The sequence below is a fragment of the Physeter macrocephalus genome, chromosome 11 (genome assembly GCF_002837175.3).
Source record: "Physeter macrocephalus isolate SW-GA chromosome 11, ASM283717v5, whole genome shotgun sequence".
NCBI classification, from domain to species: domain Eukaryota; kingdom Metazoa; phylum Chordata; class Mammalia; order Artiodactyla; family Physeteridae; genus Physeter; species Physeter macrocephalus.
Window position 1 is genome coordinate 5,095,045 of NC_041224.1, and position 24,938 is coordinate 5,119,982.

Consider the following 24,938-nt stretch of genomic DNA (forward strand, 5'->3'; position numbering starts at 1 on the left):
ATTAGTTTTTTTTAAAAAGGCACACACACACCTATCCTAAATTCTGAAAAGTTCAACACTAATGACAAGCTTTTTAAAATAAAAGTCAATTAAGTACCTGAAATTGCCAAAAGCCGTAGACTTACTGTACCAATGATCAGGATTGCATTTCCAAGCAACCCAGCAACTTGCATACAAAAAACCCAACAATTTCAATGCCCAGTGTAGAGCCCAAAGCCATTTCCTAATCTGCAAATTAAGGGATTGAACTGGAAGATCCTTTAATGTTTAATGCTGAATTTATAAAAATCCTTGCCTGTTTTCCTCTTTAGTACAATGAAAATAAGATAAATTAGGTAACACAGAGAGGAAAGGTTCATTATGCAGCTGCTATTTAAACATGCCATCCTTCATTTAAACTGAAAACCATGAAAAAATTCAAATGTGAAAAAAACCGAAGTGAAAGTTATTATTATTATTTTGCTTCCTCAAAACTCACAATTATAAATGATATAATTTCTAATAGAAAACAAGAACACAAGCTTCCAAAATTTAAAAGTACCAAAATTCAGGACTAGAAGAAAACACATATTTATTCTGAGTAAAAATTCTGTTACATCAACAAGACGAATTTTGACATAGAAAAATACCTGTTTAATTTTAGAAACAAAGTTGGGAGGCAGAAGGGAAAAACTAACTGTGACGCACCAAAAAAGAAAGAAAGAAAAGAAACCACTTCCACGCTCATTAAATAGAATGTCTTGTTATTTTCACAGACAGTAACAACTTTTTGACATCCATTTCAGGCCCAGGCTGGAGAGGTGTCAACGGGTCTTATTCGGTCTTGTCAGTGTGTAAAGAGTTTACAAACCTGACTGAAGTTAGAATTAGTGGGAGTTAGGCACTTACGTTCCTTATACACAGGAGAAGGGGGAAAAAGGTCCTTTTATGCCAGCTTTGAGTTTGGCTTGAGTATTTATGACTTATTTAGAAGCCCTAGGGAATGAAAAAAGTCTCTTAATGGAAATACTGACACAGTCTTCAATACAGTGACATGAACCAGCACTTCTACGAAACTGCACCAGGTGTGACTGACCACTCCAGCCAGTCGAAACGCAGTGTCGGAAAATCAGTTACAACAGACTGAATGCCAGGAGACAGTCCTGCCAAAATATAGGGGATACCCCTGCAGAATCAAAATGTCATGTTGATAAACTTGGGTTTTTTTTATTATTATTATTATTTTTTTGTGTGTGGTACGAGGGCCTCTCACCGCCGTGGCCTCTCACATCGCGGAGCACAGGCTCCGGACGCGCAGGCTCAGCGGCCGTGGCTCACGGGCCCAGCCGCTCCGCGGCACGCGGGATCCCCCCAGACCAGGGCACGAACCCGCGTCCCCCGCATCGGCAGGCGGACCCCCAACAACTGCGCCACCAGGGAAGCCCGATAAACTTGTTTTTAGCAGAAAAACAGGTAAAATGTATGGGATCTCTACTCTTACATGTGGAGGAAAGAGAAAATGTAAAATTTCTGCATCGATGTTCTCCAATTCTATCATAGGATTAAAAATAGTCATTCTTAAAAAGCCAAAGTAGTCATGTCAACGCCGAGAGTGAATGGGGCAGAAGAGTTTAAGTCATTGGATCTAAATCTGTGCTTTGTTTCTTAAATCTCACCCACAAGGCAGTGACCTGGATAAGTAGACAACAGGTATCATTACTTAGTGAAGTCAAATTCATAAAAGTTCCCTTTCTTATTATTTGCCTGTTTGCTATACTTTTTATTCTTCAGTGGATTTTCTTTAAACCAACTAAACTTTTCCATTTATCATCCTTGCATTTTCCTGAAAGTCACTCTTTTAACTTGAAAATTGCTTTAGTTTCATTTTATACTTTCTAAGTTTTTATTTCAACTCTCTTAAACATCTCAGTTTTAAGCTTCATTCTGTTTACTTTTTTCTACCGGTTTTAACTTTTTTTGCATTTGCCCTTTTTTTTCACCCATTTAGACTTATTCAGGACCATTTTCTTTCTCTTGTCATGTTCGCAGACACAGATCAACATATACATGTGTACATTAAAATGTCTTTCATGATTTAAGAGGCAGACTAAATCACGAAAAGTCTAACTCGTCGACTTGAGAAACAGTTCCGGAGCAAATACGTGAAAGACACTGTTAGGTGATAGAAGGACTATAAAAATGAATAAAATACCATTTCAGGGCCTCGGAGAGCTTTTAATACACACAAGGCAGTGAGTATCAGCACGAAAGAAGAGATAGGATGCAGCTGCATTTCAGACGCAATCTGTCTATATTCACACAAATTTGAAACGTGCTGCTGTCATTCTAAGGCACCACATGGAGGGAACACAATATAAAGGGACAAAAAACTCAGGATCAAACACAGCCCTAAAAATGCATACCTTTTCTAAGCTAGGCTGCCGTATATTTTTGATTTGTTTGTAAGCCAGGTTGTTGAATGGGGCTGTTAAGTCTCAGCTTCTACGTATTGCCTTTCTCAGGCTCTCACAAGATACCAAATAACAAACAAAGAAAAGTGAATGAAAAACTAACCCCTGAAGGAGCCAGCAAACTGCTTATGCCAACATGTGTTCTCTTTTTCTATTTCTGTCTGCCATGAATCTCTCAGTTTTTAACAGTAGGTGGAACACTTACACTTACACAGTTTCATTTAAATTTTGCAAGTGAATCCATAAAGAAAATTTACTTTCAAAGATCAAGCTAATGTGCATTTCAGAAATTATCCACGTGAATGTGTTTTGCCATCATCATCACCGATAAACATTTAATAATCTATAGTGTTCAGAATATAATGCTTAAGTTTTTATAATTCTACCCCAAGCCTCCCCGAAGCTCAGAATTTCTGTAAGTCTCATTTCGAAGGTTACTGCTTTGGAATAAGTAATTAGGAAAGATCCCTTTTCAAAAGGCTATCAGAAAGACATCGTTCTTCATTCAAAGGCATCAGGAACAAGTTTAGAGTTGTGGTTAATCCTAAAATTACTGATTTGAAGGGTGGAAACATATAAAAAGCAACAGGAGGAGGAAGTTTAGAGGAGAGGGTGCTCACCTCTCATGCTGTGTTTCGTACTGTAAGTCTAGGAGAGCAGAAAATCCTTTTTCAAATCAGCCCTTAAATTTCTATCTGGAAATTTCACTTAGGTGGAAAACCTCATTTCCAGATGGTATCTGATAGGTGAGGTATTATTGCAGTAAAGACACAGGACAAAAAATTGGATAACCTTTCAAGTATCCTTTAAATGTCACAAACTGGGCTGGTGATAGAGGGTTTTATTATTCTCTGCTGGAGTACATCAACAGTCATTTGCATGCCAGGAAAAGAATGTCTGGAATCATCCAACAGGGCTAAGCTTAATCTTTCACTAAAAACAAGGAAGTGACAAGCACAAAAAGGGAAATAAAAGAAGATGAAAGTATCCAAAGTCGACTTACTGGTCAACAAAATTCCAAAGAGAAACGAGCATGTACACAGAAACCCATGCTATCCTTAACAGCTGGCTCTTGACAAAGCCTTCTGTCAACTACCATGAGGCTTTCTTTAAGCTACCCCCAAACACCTAAAATTGATGAAACAAATTAGGAATGATTATTCACTGTTCAAAAGGATCTGACAAGGCAGTTCTTTAAATCTTTCCTCTGTTTCACTTCAACTACGATTTCTTTGATGAGTAAGGCCCAGGGCTCCAGCGAGCCTAGAACGTTTTTGTTTGCGGTATGAAGGCATGAAAGGGCACCTCGTACATGAAGGACTTGTGCCCCAGAACTTTACTGTGAAGTCAGCAGTTTAGAATGGAGAGCGCCATTTTGCCAAAGAAACTGTGCTATAAATTAGGGTTAAATCCCAGGCTAATCCAATGGTTTACTGAACTCATGAGCATCCCTGGCTTTTACTACTGATAGTACCAGCATAAATTCTAAAGTACACAAGTGTGCAGGAAGAGAACAAAAAAAGAACATCTCCACCACTCACCGAGGTCATCATTAGCCAAGAAAAAACATTTGGAAATGGCATTTAGCTTTTTGTCATTCTCCCAGACTTGCTTTCTACTGCCTTGTCTTTCCCCAGTAACCAAAATCCCTAGTTCCCACATTTTGCCCCATTTTGCAGGCCATTCAAATGGACTCCACCTCCCAAAAAGTCCTGTGCACCAAATAAATGACTTCTTTTTTCTGTCCGTCAAAATCTCCATTTCTTCAGGGTATTCACCTCAGTCAAGTGGAGGGGAAGCTAATCTGATTAATTCACACTAACATAGAAAAGAGTTCTCTCCGCCAATATGTTTTTGCTATACCAGATGTGTATAATTAAAAGGGATTTTAGGCAGTTTAACAAGATGAAGTTGAAACATTCAGCCTTGTGGGAGCAGAGTAAATTTATGAATTATATAAATTCATAAAGCAGTGGGGAAGCAGTGGGGCTCTGAGAGTAACCATTAGAGTGTACCAGACATTTATAAGTTGGTCATTTGTGAGCTGCGAAAAGAAAGAACAGAATAGGAACTTGTCCTCGTGCCAGCAACAGAGCAGGGAAGTTCACACGTTTTATTTCAAGATTTGCCTGACAGTCCCCTCACCAAGTATACTTCTTAGAAATGTCTCCTTTCTCCCTCACTGAAGAAGGAAGTTTAATAGTCTTGGTTTAGGGTAAATTAAACTCAAACCCAAGTTAGGAAAGCCTCTAGTGAAGACTCACTCTGGAAGATGCCACAGATGGCGGCCGGCTCCTTCACGGATGGCCCCATCTGGGGACATGAGCCCTGAGTCAACAGGAGTGAAGGTACGTATGATGCTAGAGTCCTTATCCTGACACCTCAGAGAGCAGACCTGCTCCATCGGATATCTGAGAATTACCATCCATTAACCTCACAGGACGAAGAGGATTGCATTTTATTTATTTATTTTTTTTTTGGCGGTACGCGGGCCTCTCACTGCTGTGGCCTCTCCTGTTGTGGAGCACAGGCTCCGGACACGCAGGCTCAGCGGCCATGGCTCACGGGCCCAGCCGCTCCGCGGCATGTGGGATCCTCCCGGACCGGGGCACGAACCCGCGTCCCCTGCATCGGCAGGCAGACTCTCAACCACTGCGCCACCAGGGAAGCCCGAGGATTGTAATTTTAATTTAGGTGACTTCATTCAAAAGATGACACTGAGTGACTAGATTTTCTTGTGTATCACTTAACTGTATTTAGAAGCAATAACCTTAATAATTCTGATCAATTCTAATGTTATCATTGCTGCTGTCAGAATACTTGAGAGCCTACCACGCCCCTGAAAAAAGAACATCTTTTCTTGTTTTCCTGCATGTTGTGGGAGACTGCAGATTAGAGAGAAATATTTAATGTCTACATAAAATCAATAAAAACATGTTTGTATCTACTTGGATGGTGTCTAATAATATCTTCAATTAGGATTACTGCTTTATAATCTACCAGGCTTCTCCCTGCTAGAGTTTAACAAGTGAAATGAAATTCAGTGATACATTACCCTTCCAAACACCAACTCTTTCTTTCACTTGGCTTTTTGACTCCCTATATTTAGTGAAATGCATCATGAGATAGCAGCTGTCTTACAAAAATGGGTGGAAAAACGGATACGATTTCTCAGCACAGATAAACCAATAAATTGTATTTAAAGGTGATCTCTTCTGAAAAAAAAAAAAAATTAAAAGCCGAAATCTTTGTACTACTATAGAACTAGGGTGGTGGAGGGGATCGTGTCTGAGAGCAGACTTAGAAGGTTGCTGTTTGGATGAGGAAGGAAAGATACAACCAGAAGGAACTGAAGGGATTCAGAATAGCCTGTATGCCAGAGAAAACCAAAGCAGTTGTTCAGAAAGTATTTAGTGAAATTCTCTGTTCCACCACTTATGCATGACTGCTAACCCAGATACAACTGCAGCAGCATTGTTACTCAATTCCCACAGAAGACAGCCATTTACTCTCTTCGTCTGAAATTTAGTAGACCAGTTTGAGACCAACCAGTCTTTCCTCACTCTCCATCCACAAACCCCAAAATTGTATTCTGTTCTTTTTAAGCTTATACATATGCACGAAAATCCAGAAGTTTACGTGTCTAGGCTGCCATCTCATTGCTTGCATAACTAAAAGATAGGTTTGATTTAAAACTAGAATTTGGCAAATGAATAGTCCATGACACGGACCAAGTGCATTTGGAATGCTTTAATAAAAACACATGGCCAAGTTACTTCACTTCGAAAAGCATCAGCTATACAGGCATGCTAGTCCCTCTTTGACTTTACATTTTGTCACCTTGGAAAAGAGCATGGATTTTCAGAAGACCCAACACACTGGGGAAATTTCATAGGCACGTGACCTTGTTTTTACTGGGCAACATAAATTTACAAGAAAAAAAATTTTAAACAACAGTCCTTCAATTACACCCCCTCATCAAATTGTAATTTTCATTGTTTTTATCTTTCTTTTTTTTGTCCATACACACTTGTCATAATTATACTCAGTGTATCCACAATTAAATTTTTTTCACTTAACATTACAATATTTCCCATGTTGTTTCATAGTCAGTATCAGTACTACAAATAAAAATTTTGACTTTTATGCTATCTTAATCTGGTTTGGGATGAGGATAACATTTACATTTTTAAAAGCTGGGATACTTACCATGTTTTTATATGTTCCAGCAAAATGTATAAAGCATAGGAATTAATTATTTCTTCAAAGTTTGAAAAAAAATCCAGTGGATCTGTCAAGTTATCTATCAAGTGTTTGGGGAACTGAGTTTACTAAAAACCTTAATTTTTCCTGCATTAGCAGTCATTTAAACCTTTTCTTATTATGAATTAATAATTTGTGTGGATAATAGCAATTCACTTCATCCATACATTTGCATACAGTATACTGTCAAACAATTGTGCATAGTACTTTATCATAATTTTAAAAATATTTTTTAATAACTATATAATGATTGCTAAATCCTTTCTTATTTCCAACTTTAATTTGTGTCCATTTTTGCTTGAGTTTTTTTTACTACTGACTTCAAAAGAGCCAACTCTTGATTTATTTATCTATTTTTCAGCCTTCCATTTTACCACTTTTTGTTTTCTGTTTATTCTTTTTCAATTATCTGTACTTGAATGACTTGGTTTATTTTCCTTTTTCTCAAACATTCTGAATTACTTACAAGTTCTGTCAGTTAGGTATTAGTAGATAGTTTTAAATTTTTCATTATTGGCTAAATTATCTTTTATCGCATCTTTTACTTCTTCCTAGACCCAATTTATTATTTACAAGGCTATGTATTTCTAAGTGTTTGGAGTTGTTTCCATTGTTGGAGTTGGAGATACAAACAGAAAATGAGATTAAGTCAAAAATGTATTGAGATTTCCTCTGAATCCTCATAGATCTTGTACATATTTGTAGATACTTAAAAATCAGATATCTGGCTAAATAACCTTAAGGATATATTAAACAGACCAACTTTAAATTTCTCTATAAAGCTCTATTGTTCACATATCAAGCTCCTTGATGTTATAAGGACTAAATGTAGTAGTACTTGTGTAGTATTTAGCATAGAACCTAGCATATCACAACTATTCAATAAATGACTGGTGGCAGTATGTATAATAATAGCGGTAATAGTCGTCTAGCAGTAGTTACGCTCCTCCAACCTCTTGTGCAGGCTCAGCTACACCACTGATCTGGAGAAGAGTAACTCGCTGTGTGTTCTTGGTCGGGGCTTTCTTATCTGTGACATAATGTGGCTGGGCTGCATGCTCCCTGAAGTTATTAATTCCAGAGGTAACATTTCTAAATCTCACTGCCTGGCATTTTCAGGCCCTGGAGTCTACCTACACCAGATGTAGGGCACACAATCCTTTGTAATGAAGCCATGAAGTCAAGACAGAAAATTTTACCAAACTTGCCACTCCATCTGAAAGTTGTGGACAGGTAGAAATTGATTAACTATTTCCGGACTAAAAGCAAAAATTTCAAAGCTACTTATAGCCCTACTTGTGCGTTTCAGGAATAAAAGTAAAATTTCCAAAGCAATTTAAGCCACGTTTCCTTCACAAACGTCTTGGCACCCATGCTAGTTTGTGTTCATTTTCCATCACTATAAGCAACCAAAGAACTTAAGAAAAAAGATGGAGTACAGAGTATTTGCATGGCTGGTTATAATCTGGGATATTCCTCCATTATAATTTATTCATAAAGCCAATACATATCTCCTCTAAGAATGTTTATCACTAAGATTAAAATTTTTTATTAAGGATGAAAACTTCCCAGTAAACCATCATCTACTAACAAGCCTATCTGCTAATTAAGAACAAAATGAAAGCTTTCAAACTGAATTATAGGCCATGTGTACATAATCTGATGCACAAGCAAAAAAATTATGCCTTTACACCTGTCAAAAGAAAGCCCTCTGCTGCAGCTTTAATTCTGTTTTAAACAAGGTATCACAAAAAGCACAGACTTACCTGTGCGATAGACGAAATTGCCTTCGGTTTCTGACGATGAGGGAGATACCAATTCCTCCTCAAATTCATTGGAACTAAAAGATCCTGAATGGTTTCTCTGCCTTGTCTTTCCCATCATGGCAGCATTTGTGACCATGACGTGTCTCAAAGAGTCGTTAAGGTAACGATTCAACAAGCTGCTCTTGTATTTTGGGGGCGATACGTAGTCCTCATTGGCCCGTGACTCTGGCCTCACTCCAGCTTTTATGACTGAGCTCTCACTTTTAATCACAGGGTGGTGAACTGGATTATTATAGCCTTCTTCATTCATGTGGTTTCGTGGAGGATTTTCTCCATCTAAGGGGGAAAAATATCACCAGGTAGTACTTACACATACTTTTCCCCAGCCACCCAACTGTTACATTTAATGATTTTAAAAATATATAGGAAGAATATTTAAAGTGTATAAAATTATCTTTGATATTTAAGATTAATTTTTAGGCAAAGGAAAGCAGGAATCTATATAATCTCTCCCTTTGGTATGTTAATTTTAATGAACTTCATAAAAAATGTTATTCTGACACATGATAAATCTATGAACAAGAGGAAGCAGCCATAATTTGGCTGGTCATTTACAGTATTGTAAAAATAAAGTTACCTCATGCAATAAAAAAGAACCATTATGGCACCATCATGTTTTGTGGGATCAACCTTAAAAACAGCAATTGAAGTGAATGTCCCCTTACAAAGGCAGAGCAAAGAAAGCAAGATAAAAATACTAACAAACCTTCAGAACATGAGTCATCACTGCTTACACTCAGCCGCTCAGCGTTTCCTTGAACATACTTATTGTACAACTTTATTCTTAAGGCCCAGCTTAAATCTGGCTGTCGAACAGTATTCTTAAGCCGACGTCTTGCATTAGCAAACCAATTTGACACCTAAAAAAGTTTTATTTCTCAATTAACATAAAAAAATTACCCATCATACATTTACTTTCCCAGAAAGGACCTAAGCCTCTCTCATAATCTCTGATCATTACATACTCTCATGACATAACAGTATTGGACATTTATATCCAATCATTCATTCATTCAACAAATGTGCCGAGCACTTACTACACAGAATGAGCGCTAACTGTATTCTGGGAATTAAAAAAATATTGAAGGGCTTTGCCATAAAATTTTCAGTCTAGTAAGAAAGGTAGGAGAGTACACAAATAACTCTAGTATCTATTCACAACAGCCAAGACATGAAAGTAACCTAAATGTCCATCAACAGATGAATGGATAAAGAAGATGTGGTACATATATACAATGGAATATTACTCAGCCATAAAAAAGAATGAAATAATGCCATCTGCAGCAACATGATGGACCTAGAGATATCATACTAAGTACATCAGAAAAAGACAAATACCATATGATATCATTTATATGTCGAATCCAAAATATGACACAAATGAACCTAACTATGAAACAGAAACAGAATCACAGACATGGGGAACAGACTGGTGGTTACCAAGGGGGAGGGGTTTGGGGGAGGGATGGAGTGGGAGTTTGGGATTAGCAGATGTGAGCTTTTATATACAGGATGGATAAACAACAAGGTCCTACTGTATAGCACAGGGAACTATATGCAATATCCTGTGATAAACCGTAATGGGAAAGAATATAACGTGGTATGATATCTTACCACGGCATTTCAGAAGTGTGTGTGTGTACGTATATATATGTATAACTGAATCACTTTGCTGTACAGCAGTAATTAACACATTGTAAACCAACTTACTTCAATTAAAAAACAAATAACTAATATAGGAAAGAATGTGATAAATGGCTTAAGACGCATTAAAATATAATGTTACCGGAGTGCAACGGAAGGAGGAGTTACTTTGATGTGACTCAAGACTTCACGAAGAATTTAAGCTAGATTTTGAAGGAATAGGTCAGGGATAATGGGTCGGGAAGTGTGTTTCCAACAAAGAAGACACGGGATCAAATATAAGTCAAATTCCAGAGACACTGTGGTAGGTAACGAAGAAGGAAGAAAGAAATGCCCTTGAGTTATCAAACTTGTGTAAGAGGAGAAGATAGCGCCAATTTGAGAAAGTAGAATTGTTTGAGGGTGAAATGATGCGTTTGGTTTGGGAATGTTTAGTTTGAGGTACTAGAAAAGCATACAGCTGAAATGTGCAGCAAGAAAATAAAAATGGCATCTGAGATCTAAGGGCAAGGAAGATCAGATTTGGGTCAAATGCACAGAGGTGAGAGCTGAAGCTGTGAGAGCAGACAGAATGAAAAGAGGGTCAAGGACCAAACCCTGGAAACCTCCAGCAATTAAGGAGGTAGGAGCTGGCAAAGCAGTCAGAGACAGAGCAATCAGACAAGCAGAGAGAGAGAAAAAAGCCAAATAATACCCAGCTTTAAGCTAAAAATCTAGGGCTTCCAAATAGGTGATGGCAAAGAAATGAACACTGCAAAACAAGGTTAGTTCCATTGTTTTTGTTTAAGGTGCTGCTGGATTTCTAGAGGCTAAAATGGCACTTGACATTTCTTTTTAAACATCAAGCTATCATCAGAAAATATATATTAAAAACATGAAAGGCCAATATTTGCCTTTAAAAAGATGAAAAGTGGAAAGAGCATTACGTTTCTCTACCAATTTGTTCCATAACATGACTCCACAGTGTATTAATGGTTTGTGTGGTGATGCTTGCACTGGAATTTTTTTTCTTTTTAAAATTTATACTATAAATACACAACTTTTGCACATTACTCAAGCCTTAATTATTGAATGAACCTGTGGTGAATCCTACATTAAGAAAAAACAAAACTATAATTTTTTTCTTTTTTTCCCCATGGGTAAAACATGGTAGTCTTCCCCAGTTTATATATGCACAAACCATATCATATATAATATATATTCAGTGTTACCTCCCTTTGTGTCTTAAGCAATGATAACTGTCCTCAAATTTATGTGCAGTGGTATAATATCTTAACACGGCATTTCAGAAGCCTTAGACTCCACCAACCCCTCTTCCTGCCAAGCTGTGCTATTAATTACTATGGTTTAGTCTGACTTTAAATTCTCAGTCTCCTCCAACGTCTACAAACAGACAACTTCTGCGACTATTCATTCAACAAACACAAACTGAGTAGCTCCTGTGCTTTAGCCATGGTATTAAGTGCTAGGAATGAATAAACTTTGTCCCCTGCACATACGGAAGGACTAGAAGTGAAGAGCTATACGTGATTAACTATGATACATGGGTGAACCTGCACTATGGAAGCATGAAATGCCTGGCCCATTTCCTCTCAAACCTCCCTCTATTCTCCAAGTCATGGCCAGAATGTTCGTCCATGTCCTCATTAGTACCAACTGGGAATTTTAGAACAGTATTTTTTTCGAACTTCCCTATCTTCCATTCTATCCTCTTGAATGGATCTTAACAACCATCATCAAATTCAAGTGCTGATGCACCGTTATGATTTAATTACTTACTTAACGTCTTCAAATCCTCATGCATGTCCTGTCATCCTCTAACTGTGGTATAATGGAAAGAGACCTGGTTTCCTGTTCTGACTTAGCCAAAACCAGGCTGTGTGAGTTTAGATAACTCATTCATCTTTTCAGAACTTCATGGTTCCTGACATCCTTGCCAACTCTGAAAATTAAGATCTGTGAATGTCATCCATGCTCTCCTATAAAAGTGTTCATTCATCCCCTTTATGGTTGGTACCAACCTATCTTCTGCTTTTGACCACCACTCTCTTCAGCAATCAGAGAGGTGTTTTACGTCCTTCTCTGTTCCTTTTGCACGCAGAGGACAGCCTGCAACTTCCCCCATGCCTATGTCACTTATAGTTATTAGAATCCAACTCCCAAACTTTTTTTGCTACTTTCTTTACTAAACATCATATAACTCAGAGGCTAATCTTAATCTTAACTGACCTTAACACTTTTTTTAAAAGTCTTTATTGAATTTGTTACAATATTGCTTCTGTTTTATGTTTCAGTTTTGTGGCCGCGAGGCCTGTGCGATCTTAGCTCCGCCACCAGGGATCGAACCCACACCCCCTGCATTGGAAGGCGAAGTCTTAACCACTGGACCACCAGGGGAGTCCCTGACCTTAACTCTTAATACAACCAACACACAGTACCGCATAGTGTAAAATCCAATTCTTACGAAACTCTTCATATTTTTATTAAAACGCGATGGACTTCAAATTTTTAAAAAATCAATATACTTATACTTCTAACATACAAAAATAGGGACCTTTAAATGTCATGGCGGCATTAACTAGCTTTTCACATATAGGAGCCGTATCGTTTTCTACGTCTTGTACACTCATAGATCTTAACAGAGTACATTAATTATACATCAGAAGGTTTTCCATAAAGGTTTGGTGGTGTCTAACAGGCTGTTTCCAAACTGATTTCATAAGTTTGACCGGCACCCAATCTACTTATACATTTACTCTGCCAGTGTTTTATTATCAGCCCTTTACAGTACAACCTAAGGGCTGGATATAGTCTGGGGTGTTGAATACCTTCTTGTGCTAAGTCATGCAAACAGCAGACAATAGTTGGTGAACAAATCTGCACGATTATCATCTCACAAGTTTTTTCCTGATGAACTGATGCAAACGCCATCTGTTTCACTGAAGGTAAAAGCACCAGTTCAAATTTTCTACCTTTAACTTACTATGGATTCCTTCAGGTTATCATTCAGATTCTTCTGAAATTCTATTTTACATGAAACAGGCCTCCTTACCAAGGATAGGTTCTGCAACAGCATTTTAACATCAAACTCAGAGCTTTAAAAACACTGCATTTTATAGCGAAGGCTTAGAGAACCAAATGTCTAGAAGCTAGAAGAGAAAGCTAAGTAGCTTTCATCCTACGCAGCAGTGTTTACATTCATCACACTGGCAGAGCAATCATTATAGTAAACCCAAGGGGATACTCTGGCATCTGTCCACCTCTGAACACATAGAATTAACAACGCAGATTCAGTCATTCAACTGAAATATCGAACACCTCACTTCTACACCATGTAGTTTGACACTGAGAATAACGTAGAAGGACCAATCTGAGATTTTGTTGAATATTTAACAGTAGCCATAATTCTTGCAGTTGATAAGCACACACACATCTCAGCAGAAGCACTCCATACCAAGCAAAAGCTATGTCAACACAGGGGCAAAATCTTGCAACACAGCAGATGTAACCAAATGGTACATGGCTGTAGCACAGGAATTGGAAACTTCTACTGTAAGAAAAGGGAGCATTAACATCCAATCACTAAAATGTAGTCTCAAACTCCACTGGCATTGCACTCTGTAATGTGATCATGAAAAAAAATCATTTCACTATTATAATCCAGAAAAAAACATAAATATATTTTAAATATATACGCATAAACAATGGGAAATATTGAAACCGGGTACAGCCCCCATCTGCCCTTCTTTTAAAAAACTTCTTCAGGGGCAATTATTCCCTGGGTAAGCTCCATATCCTACAGTAATACAAAACCCCAATTGCATATCTGTTATTCCACAATGAAGCTGGTTATATTTTGAGAGTAGAGAGTATATTTTTATAATGTTTGAACAACGGTCAGTCATAGAAACCAAGCAAAATGGAGTATTTCGGTTGGTTAAAGTGAAAACACACATATACACAAATCATCTTCCTGTTAATTTTATAAAAATGCTTATATCTTAGTAGGAAGATGGCAGATTAATAATGCAAACAGTTATAGTAAATTAAGACAAGTTGCTAAGTCTAGTGAGTAGAAAAAAAAAATGAAAGCTGCATAAATACCTCTCTCTGCCTCATCTTTCAGGAATGAACAAAATGTAGTGTTGATTTATGTCCTTAGAGCTTCTGTTTATCAGAAAAAGTAATTTCTGTCGTCCTAAAAAAATTCCCTCATTAAAGTTTCAGCATTCTGTTTCCAGGCTTAATGGAGATTGCTGACCAAGTTTTACACCCTTCAGAGTAGCAAAATAAGGCAAAAGTACTGCTTATGAAAGGTTTGATAGCTTGACACACAACCAAAAGGGAAATATGAAGGGTAAAAGAAATGTTCAAAAATAAAAGACATCCTTGTATTAAGGAATAAAATAATTATGCTGACAACTTAGTAATATAAATTATGAGAAGCAAAGCCAGGAGATATTATAATAAACAAGAAATAGAGACTGGAGCTAGAAATAAGGGGAACACTCCATACTTGTCTATTGACTAAAATATGACATATTTCCAGATATACTAAAAATAATAAGGTGAGTTATATGCTTGTTCTGTAGAACTAACATGTACCATTAAAGTTAACGAGCTTCCCTCTGTGTGTTCCCTACAATGAGATGGATTTTAAAACTAGAATATCTTAGTCTGATTTCGAGACATTCTCCAGTTTTCCACAATATGTTTGGGGAAGTCACATGGTGATTACGGTAGTATTCCCCAGTGAGAACCTATTCAGTCTGCAAACATGTATGAAGAGTTTACTATATGGAAAGTACTGGGCTGGGGTGAAATGGGAGGATGAAGATGAAGAAGACATGATCACTCCTCTCAAGAAGGCTGACTCCACAGGAGAAATTTATTCACTGGGAGAACCTGATTCATGAAACGGGTCTAATCTGCAGGGCTCAAAAGCTTTATTCAGATCACAGCTTGATATTTTTCCCCCAGAAGTGAAATGTATTGACATAATTTATTTGGTTTCCACAGAGTCAGAATTTGCTTTGGATGTTTAATAAATGTCTGACTTATAGAAACCCCTTATACTCATAAATATATATATATTTTTTCTTACACAGACATTCCATTGTGTCTCATGGAGAAGAGGTGGACCCAACCTGAATGGTATATAAGGGTCCCTTGGTTATTCTATACGTTTGATGCTTTCCATTTATCACTTTAAAGTTCCAGAAACCAACTTCATTTATTATAAAACTTGGAAATCATTAAATAGGTATCAATTATAATTATAAATAATTATCTTTCTTTGCCCCATTTAAAAATTACATACCTGCATTTTTATTTGCTGAAGACTACTGTGAGGAAAATATAATGGGAAAGACTTTCATTACATGAACAAAAACTTCATGTAAATTAGAAAAATGCAATAGTCTTACCAAGATCTTAACGCAAAAAGAATTATTTGTATTTGAACTATCACTACAGGTAGAGAATAATTTGATTCTGTATTAGAATATGACAGCTACTTGTATTGCTACTTGTAATACAACTTGTATTGTATTGATTGTACCGCAGGTGAAAATTTAAATGTCTCTGCTAAGGACAAATAATACCTTTCGTAGCTAAAAATGTCCTAAATATGTCATAAACATTTGTTGCTTTCTATATGAAAGAATGGCAAGTATTAAACATGGAACTACGTAATCAATAAGTTAATATTTTACTGTTGACATCAGAGTGAACTATTCAAATAGCTCTATAAATTAATGTATTTTGAAAATAAATAGCATACCAGTTTAAAGTGAAATTTGAATGTATGCGTTTATTTTCTTAAGTTTTTCTGGCTGGAATTATTTACTTAAAAACTACTTTTGAAAATCACTGAAAGTTCATAGTTTTGTGTTAAACAGATATTAAGCCAAGAACACTAAATTAATTTTCCCCTCCAGTGCTGCAGCAAATCACTATTAATACTATTGCCTGTTAATATAAAGCAGAAGAGATGTTTGTTTTTCTCTACAACTGTATTCTGAAAATAAGCAGAAAAATGCATATTATAGTTTTAATAAGTCTGAGTACAAGTCAATTTTCATGCTTCGTCCAACTTTCTAGTAATTCCTAAAATGACAATCTTAAATACTCTGGAAAGCAATTTTTATGTTATCTACTAGTTAAACGTTCCCTGTTACTTTGGGGTTCTCACTTACTATACCTTTCACGGAATGACCAAAGTTTCACAAATGTAGTGACGCAGGGCTACTACAACGGATGAGATTTCTCAGCTCAGGTAGCTCCTCCTCTCCTCTTTCTGAGTGAATCTGCTCTGCCTGCGCGCATAAAAGTTCACGTCACTGCATTTATGAAAGGCAACTGGTGTGCCGGCCAGAGCACGTGGTATGGACCCGCGGCGTTTCCAGGCCCACCTCTACCCCTCAACACAGCCCTCTCCTGCCTTGGTTGCATCACCTGCGAAAGGCTGACAGCACGCGCTCTACCTCACCGGGTTTTGCCAGCACCAGGTGCAGCCACGGAGGGAAACCTGTGCACAGCAGCACTGCTCGCTATTGATGGAGCAAGCCTAGGCCGCCCCTCTGCACTTGACCAGGTACCCGCCATCTGAGATCTGCCCCTTAACCCAAGGACAAAGATACCGCCAGCAAAGCCGCGTGGAGTCTAGCTAAGGCCCAGGGTGCCTCTTATTAAAAAAGAAAACCCTCCCAAACCCGCTTCTGGCCCTTGCAGCCCACCTACTAGCTCTGTCAGGAGCGGTCAACTTGAAAGGTACCCTGTAACTTGACCTTTAACATGGGACCCCAATGTGGGGTGCCCTTCTGCCTGGTTTTCAAAGTGTGGTGCGCGGCCAGCAGCTTACGCATCACCCCAAGAACGTGTTAGAAATACAAAGCCCCGTCCCGGGCCAGGACCTCCTGCGAACTCCGGGCCGGGTGGGGGGCGGCGGCAGTGTGTGTTTTAACGAGCCCTCGGGCGACCCCGACGCAAACCACTGCGGGGTAGTGCCCGCTGGAGCCACAGCCGCGTGCATGGCCCGCACACCTTCTCAGAGCTCCGCGCTCGCCTCTGCCCTACCCTCCTTAGCAAGCGCCACACGACCCCTGCTGCGCCAAGCCTCCGGAAGACGGTCGGAGACGCAGAAACTCCCCAGACCCCCGCTCCGGCCCCGGGCCCACCCCGCACCAGCCTCAGGCAGAGCGGCCGCAGCGTCCGGACGACCGGTCTGGGGCCCACCCGTGCCCAGCAGCGGGAGGCGCAGAGCCGCCGCTCATCCTCGCCGAGGGAGGGCCGGGGCTCGTGGGCCGCGGTTACCTGCACTAGCGTCATCTGCGAGCCGAGCGCCAGGAGAATCTTCTCCGTCTTGGTGGGGTACGGATTGTCGCGGTGCTTGTACAGCCACTGCTTGAGGGGCCGCGCCATGTCCTGCAGGGCCTGCCGCTTGTGCCTCACCTTCCCGCCGTTCTGCCGGGCCCTGGGACACCGGGAGAGGAGGGGTTCCCGGTGAGCCGCGCGGCCAAGCGCCGCCCGCCGGGCCGCCGGGTCCGCACGCGCTTCAGCCCGCGTCGACCCCGGCCCCGCGCGCCCGGATGCGGAGGCCAGGCAGGGGTGGGCGCCCCACAGGTCAGGGCGCGCGGGGCCGGCCCGGGTGGCACAGGACAGGCGTGGGGCGGCGAAGGCCGCCAGGTTTATACGGAAAAGGGGGAAATCCTGAAGCCAGAGATTAGAGGTTTAGGTGATCTAAAGGAAGGTCTTTTGTTATTCAAGCCACAGACCTGCGCAGCCCGGCCGCCACCTTCCCTCGCCCGCCTGCACCGCGCCCTCCAGGGGCCCTGGCCTCAGCGGATGAGTAGTGGCTGCGGCCGGCTCTCGAATGTTCTTTTAGGGACTCATGCCCGCCGCTCGGGGCTTCCCGTCGCCCACTGGACGTTGGGAACAAAGCAAGGAGTGATGGCCGCCCCGCTGCCCTGGTTCTCTTCAAGCTCTCCCCTGTACCCTTTGATCCTCGGGTAAAGGGGAAGCTTTCCAAGAAGGGGTTTGTGGAGGAAAGATGCAGAACCGAAAAGAAAAACACACGAAAAAGAGAAAAGACAAAACCCAAAACACTGTAGGGGGCTCTTCACGACAAAAGGGCGAGCTTAAAAGTATGGAAGGTCTGTCCCACCGGGTAACGTAAAAAGACTTCGGGAAAAGCATATTCCAAGGAGGAAGAGCGGGAAGCAGCCGGGAGCCGGGCCTCGGCGCTGCGCTCCCCAGCGGCTCCGCGAGGTGTCGCCGCGCCGCCGCCCGCGCGCCCAGCCACTCCGCGAGGCTCACGCGCCTGCGCCGCAGCCTCCGGGGCTTCTGCCTCTTTAAACACTTTGAAATGCAATTCCATCCGAGAGGACTGGTAGTAACATTTTGACGAAACCTAATCTTTATTTCCTTAACCAGCAACGCCGCACAACAAGCAGCTGATGCAATCTTTCAGGTGGACCGGCCAGGACGGCCGCCCCTCCCCCCGCGGGGCGCTCCCGGAGCCGCGGGACGTGGCGGGGCTACAGACGGCCCTCCTCCGCAGCCGGAGCCGCTGATGGCCCGCGAGCTCTCGCCCCCGCCCACCCCACCCCACCCCACCCCCGCAGCCCCTCAGGCCGCTAAACCGAAACCCGGCCCGGCAGGCCCGCGGCCCGCCCCCCCCCTCCGGGCTCGCGGCGGGCCCCGCCGAGCCGCGCGCGCGTCCGCGGCATCCTGCGGAGGGCCGACCTTCCCAACACCTTGGCCGATGCAAGGCCCTGTCGTGACATAAGAGGGGAAGCCCACGGGGCTGGCCTGACCTGGGGGGGCGGGGGGGGCTCGGGGGGAGCCCCGGTGGAGCCCCGACTGCTTGGCCCTGCTCTGCGCCCGTGCATCCCGCTCAGCCCTTTCTGCCTCCCCAGCGGCCGCGCGTCCGCACCCGCGGTCGGGAGAGAGGCACGTAACCCCCGCCCCCAGGTCCGGGCATCTGAGGACTAAGAGGCGGTTTCAGGTGTCCTCGGTTTCCAACGAGCCTCTTTGGAGCCCTTCTGACGAATCGAACCCCCACACTTTGAGCAACTACTCCCTTAAAATGAGAATGCGCGAATCCAGGAGGCGGAGACCGCTCCTCCCGGAAAAGTCGGGGGCCCTAAGGCGCAGGCCCCGATTGTCACCAGCACGCCCGCGCCTCTCACCGCCCCCACCTCTCCGGAGCGGGCGGGGGGCCCCGGGAGGGTGCGCATACCCGGTCCTCCGTTGTCTCAGGCCCAGGTTGTCCTTGAGGGGCGCGCCGTCCGTAATGCCCACCTCGGGGCGAGCGTGCGTACTGTCCAGGACGCCGCTGTAGGGCCTGCCGCCCCGCTCCCGCTCCGGAGCCCCGCGGTCCTCAAAAAGCACGGCGCCGCTGAGCTTGTTGAAGACGATGGTGTTCATGGCGCGCGCAGGCAGGGCCGCGCGGCGCGGCCGCAGCGCCTTGGGGCCGGGCCGCCGGGAGCTCCGCAGGGCTCGGGTTCTAGGAAATCAAGATGCAGTACATTACTCGCCGAGAGCGCTCACCCTCCTGAGCGTCCCGAGCCCCGAACCTGGCCGCGGCGCGGGGCTGCGGAGCCCAGGGGAGGAGCGGCGCCGCGGCACCTGAACGCGGGAACCCCCGCCTCCCCCTGGCTGGTTACACCGCTCCGCCGCAACGCCCGTCACCCGCCCCCGAACGCTCCCGGGGCAGGTACCCACCCTCCTCTTAGCCCCGGCCACTCAGCCCCCAAAGAAGCTCAACCGGCAAGTTAATCCGCGGGGGCGCAGCAAAGTGACTCCTCAAGGAGCCTTGCCTGAGTTGGTTTTAATCTGGATGAAGCCCGCTCCGGAAAGCGGAGGGCAGGCGCGGGGCCGCGCGGGGTTCTTCAGTTGAAACGGAAGACTAAAGCCTCTCAGAGCTCCCACTCGGGGTCGTAAGGAGGAGTTGGAAGAAAGGAAAAATTGGGGGGGAACATGAACAACCACTTTCGCAAACCCCAGTCAATGAGTCCCAGGCCGCACTGGGATTTCGGGGATTTGCATGTTTTCTAGATCCTGGATGGTTTGGCTGAAACCCCTGCGTCCCTTTTCCGGCTACAGCCCCTGGGGTGGGGGTGAGGGCAGGAAAGTTAGCAGATTCCAGAGCTAGAAAGTGAAGTGGCCTCAGGGACAAATTCACCATGCTCTCCCCTCCCTCCGAGTCTCCTACTACCCCGCAGCCCGCTCCGGACGCGCTGGGTCCGGCCCCCCGCCCCCCCCCCCCCGAGCCGGTGGCCAGTGCTGTCCTCTTCCGCAGCGCGGGTGCGAGCCGCGAGCTCGGAGTCCTTCCACACCCACCCCTCGCTGGGGTCTCCGGGAACCATTTCAGAAGTTGCGAAGGCGTTAAGGAGCGGGAGGAGGCGCCGCGGTCCGCGCACCGCCGGGCCTGCGGCTGCCCCCGTCGGGAAAAGCCGCCAGCTCACCTCCCGGGTGGCGGCGGCCCGGAGCCTCTGCCCGCCGCGCGTGAGCGTCGGGGGCCGGTCCGCGCCGCCGCGGAGCAGCCGGGTGACCGCCCGGAGGCGCGCAGCAGCCCCAGCCCGCCCTACCTCCCTGCCTCGCGCCTGGGGGGCAGCTCGCTTTGCTTCCGAGCTGCCCCCGCCTCACGGCCGGCGCCCCCTCCCCGCGCCGCGCCCCGCCCCGGCGAGGGCCGCCCCCGCACCCACGCCGGGTGCCCACGCTCGCCCCGCCCTCCGGCCATCGCAGCAGCGGCCACGCGCGACGTGTCGGGCTGTGACCGCAGAGATTAAACGACGGCCCCGGTCAGTGCTCGCGGAGAGGTGAAGTCAGACCTCCGCTAGCTGCCCCCCGCAGACAGGTACGTGTCTGGGCCGTCCGCGCAGCCTCCGCGGCCAGTGTGAGAGCAAAGGTCCGTGCTCGCAGCCCACGTTCGAGGCGTCAGTAGCCGCCTTGTTTTTCCTTTTAAATCGGTGCGCTCGGTGATTTGCGCTCAGGCTGTTCTATTTGTGAAGCAACCCGTTCCCAGCCCCGCTGTCTGTCCACACCTCAGCCCTGTCCTCCCGTCGGCGACGGCGTGTTTCCCCGGCCATTGCGCCGCGAAGCTTGCCACGCGGGCCCTCCCCGCTGTCCCAAGCCCACGCCGAGGTCGCAGCCACAGACTCCGGCGCGGCTGCGTCTGCAGGCGGCAGGAGCGGCCAAGGGCCGGGAGCTGGGTCCCCGCGCGGTCCCCAGCGCCGCCTCTCGGCTCCCGTGCTCCCCACTTACCCGGATTCACTCCACACTGTGGCTTGGGGAGCTCCCTCCCTGCGGAACCGCCCCGCCCCACGCCCGCGAACCAGGTGGGCTCCCCGGCTCCCCGCAGACCTCGGGCCAGCCTCGGCCGCCGCCCCCACCCCCTCTGGCGCGTCCCCAAGGGCCTCAGAGGAGGTGGGGGAAGGGCGGGGAGCGCCCAGGCGCGCGGAGCAGGGCCAGGAGCGGCTCGGGACCCGTAGCGCCCCCTTCCCGCGGCCCCGCGCCGGGACGCGGCGACCGCGGGCCGTACCGGTGGCGGGGGGGCCCGCGGCCGGCGGCAGGGCGGCTGGCTCTCCCGCGTCGAGGCTAGGCGCGCTCCCATCCCCGCCGCATGTTCTCCGCGCGGGCTCCAGCGCGCTCACCGCTGCCGCCGCCGGCGTCGCGGCTTTATTTACCCAGACGGGCGCGCGCGGCCCGGGAACAGGAATAGCGAGGCCTTCTCATGTTTCCTGGCTGCCCGGCCCAGCCGGCGAACATCCTGCGGTCGCGGTATCCACGTTCCCGGGCCGGAGGGAGGAAGCCTCCGCGGGGACCGCTGTTAACCCTGGCGGAGGAGCCGCCGCCGCCGGCGCCGCCGGGCAGCCCCCGGCCCGCCGAGTGCTCCGCAGTCGGGCGCGGCTCCCAGAGCCGCCGGCCTCGCAGGCGCGCAGCGAAAGGGTCGATGGCCTTCGCACTTCGGGGAGCGACTGGAGGAGCCGCAGCAGCGCCCGGCGCGGGCTCTGGGAGCTGAGCGGCTGCCGTGCAGATCCCGTGTCCTAGCCGCCCCGAGCGCCGGAAATTTCACCACGCGTGGCTAGGCTGGAGGGGGCCCTAAGACGCGCCCGTTTTCCCGAGGGAGGTTAGTTAGAGCTCGGTTTGTGCCCGTTACGCGTGAGAACGGGTTGCAGAAGATGCTTGCTCCCCTTTTCTCGTGTCACTGGGCTTCTGCGGTCCTGGATGTCTCCAAGCCAGGCACGCAGTCACCTTCCAGAGCCAGCGCCGGAGAGGAGGGAGGCAGGGCGGGGTCGAGGCGGGCCCAGGCACTCAACCCACGGCGACCCAGGTGTGGGAGAGACGGCGGGTGCAGGCAGGGCTAGGATCTGCATGGAGCAAAGGGGAGGGAACTTGGAAGAATCCCGAGCCTGGACACGGAGCAAGGGGAGAGAATCCTATCCGATTCTCTTAGAGGTGATACTTGCCTTCCCACTATCACCCCAAATAGGAGAGTAGCGAAAGCTGTGGTTTAGGTGTCACTGGAAGCTCGGAGCTTCTCGCAGCCTAGGTGATCCTCGCGGCGCCGAGCGCACCAAGCCGCCCGCGTTCTCGCCGCGGGCCTCACTGCGGCAGCGACACCTTTCATCTCTTTTTAAAGTGCAAAAGTAGATTTCCCCCAAACCTGAAAGTTATGACATCATTTGTTCTTTTCTCACCTAAGGGTGGCTGGCTGTCCTGGCGCGGTGGCCCACCTAAGCCGCTTCCTTTTATTTGGCTTGGAAGTGGTTAAAATGTACAGTAAATCTGTTATTTCCAACACTAATCGCCCCCGAATTTTCCATTATGTTATACCCCCAAAACGTGACTGCACACCGGGCAGGGGCACAATCTAAAGCAGAAAGAGGCGTGGGTTTAAATTTTTGCGCATCTGGCAGATAAATATTGTCGTTTGATCCTGTTTCCAGATGTCCTTGGTTCTATTTTATCGTACGGTTTGCGGTTGTGGAGCTGCCGCATCTTGCCCTTGGCGCTGCACTTGACTTCTGCAGGGTGGGTTCAGTGCAGACGTGCGTCTACAGACGTCGCCGTGGGGACTTAAAGTCAGGGATACATCATAAAATTTCAGCCACCGACTTGCAGCGAATAAGTTTCACAACAAAAGCAGATGTAATTTGTAATTCAGAGGAGGAAAGAGATTGGTTCTCTTCTAAAGACTCTGTGACTGATGGTGGCCACCAGGCGTTATAATGAAACCAACTGTAACACGCCCCTCTGACATTTATTTTGCTCAGCTGTGCTGGATAAAGCACCAGGCATGTATGCCGTTGCTAGCAATTTCACAGCATTCTACTGACTTACCTAGCTGTTTGGTGTAGTATATAGGCCAGTAGAGGACAAGTGAATTTTGTTGTTTTAGTCTTAACTGTATTTACTCAACTTTAAAATGCATTTTGAGGACTTTGATTTAAGGCATCATTACAAATCTGATACATAAGCAAAAAGTCTTTCTGCAAAATATTTTAAATTTGTTATAGGAATAACATACACCTTAGTCTCAAATTAAGTCACTGAAAAATTAATACATTTTAATTCATTTAGACTATAGTTTAATAATTAGAGTCCATTTTAAAAAATAGAAGAACAATGGAGGGTCCATTTAAAAATGAAATAGTGTGGAGAATCCCTCTCTAATATACAAATGAGCATCTATTGTGTGATAGACCAGAATTTTATTTTTGCAACGGTCACCCTTTATGCAAGAGAGAAATTCCTTCTTCCTTTTAATGCACAATACAGATCCATTTATCATTATCTTAAATTTCATCTTTTCCTAAAATGAATTTTACTCAGCTTCTTCTGCTATATTCCAATCTCAGTATGTGAAATACTGTATTACAAGCCTCAGAAGTAAAGCTTTCAGTTTTAGAAGCACTATCAGAAGATTTAAGAAAGTGTATGTAGATTGTGGGCACCGGCCACATATGGGGGAAAAAAACCCAAAACTTAGGCTACAAGTCACAAGGCTTGAGCCCTAATCTTAATTCTGATTAATTTGATGTTGGTTTAGGCTTAATCTACTGAAGTGTAAAATGAAGATATTTAGTTTTCCACAAACTTGCCTTACGCTACTAAGATTTTTTTTAATGTGAAAGTAACAATTGCTATTGCTAAAACTCAAAAAATGTTAAGTAAGAGCATTTGGCAGAAATCTTAATCCAGTCGATTGGACTTTGAGTGTAGTTATAAATGTAAGTAATGTTAACTTTCTAATAAAGAAAAAAATAAGCCTACATTTTAAGCCTTTTGATATTTTACCAAGGAACCTGACATTTCAGAACAAATATGGGTCAGAGTTTTTGAAAATAATGATTGCTTTTAAACTCTCTTTTCCAGTTATTACTTATAAGCAATGAAATGAATTACAAAGCCAGGGAATGAGTGTTGCTTGCCCTCCAAATGGTATAAAGTAGTAAATTGATGAACAAATAGCCGTTCCACCTCACACTCGGCCAGTTTGCCTTGTAAAGCTACACACTGGAGTGTGTAAGTGGACCAACAGAACAAGCAGTGAGAGACTCCACTGCAGAAACATCCTGAGTGAACTAGGAAGATGGATGGCCCCTAAGTATCTCACTTTTGCTTTGTTTATAATTTAATTGCATACATAGTACAGAATAAATTCTCTCAGCGAGGGCCTTCTGCATAAATGCGCCCTCAAACGTCAAAGAACAGAGTACAAGTGAGAGTTCCTCTCCAGCAGCTCCCA

General features: G+C 45.0%; 1 protein-coding gene across 1 annotated transcript in view; it reads right to left on the reverse strand.

The window, feature by feature from the left end:
* MKX (mohawk homeobox) overlaps positions 1-19,612 on the reverse strand; it is a 59,539-nt gene extending 39,927 nt beyond the window's left edge. The window contains exons 1-4 of the mRNA XM_024116396.3: positions 19,425-19,612; positions 17,498-17,657; positions 9,246-9,399; positions 8,480-8,815 (exon numbers count right to left, since the gene is read on the reverse strand). Coding sequence (XP_023972164.1) covers positions 8,480-8,815; positions 9,246-9,399; positions 17,498-17,657; positions 19,425-19,612 — 838 coding nt within the window. The remainder of the gene's footprint in view (positions 1-8,479; positions 8,816-9,245; positions 9,400-17,497; positions 17,658-19,424) is intronic.
* Between the last annotated feature and the right edge of the window lie 5,326 nt (positions 19,613-24,938).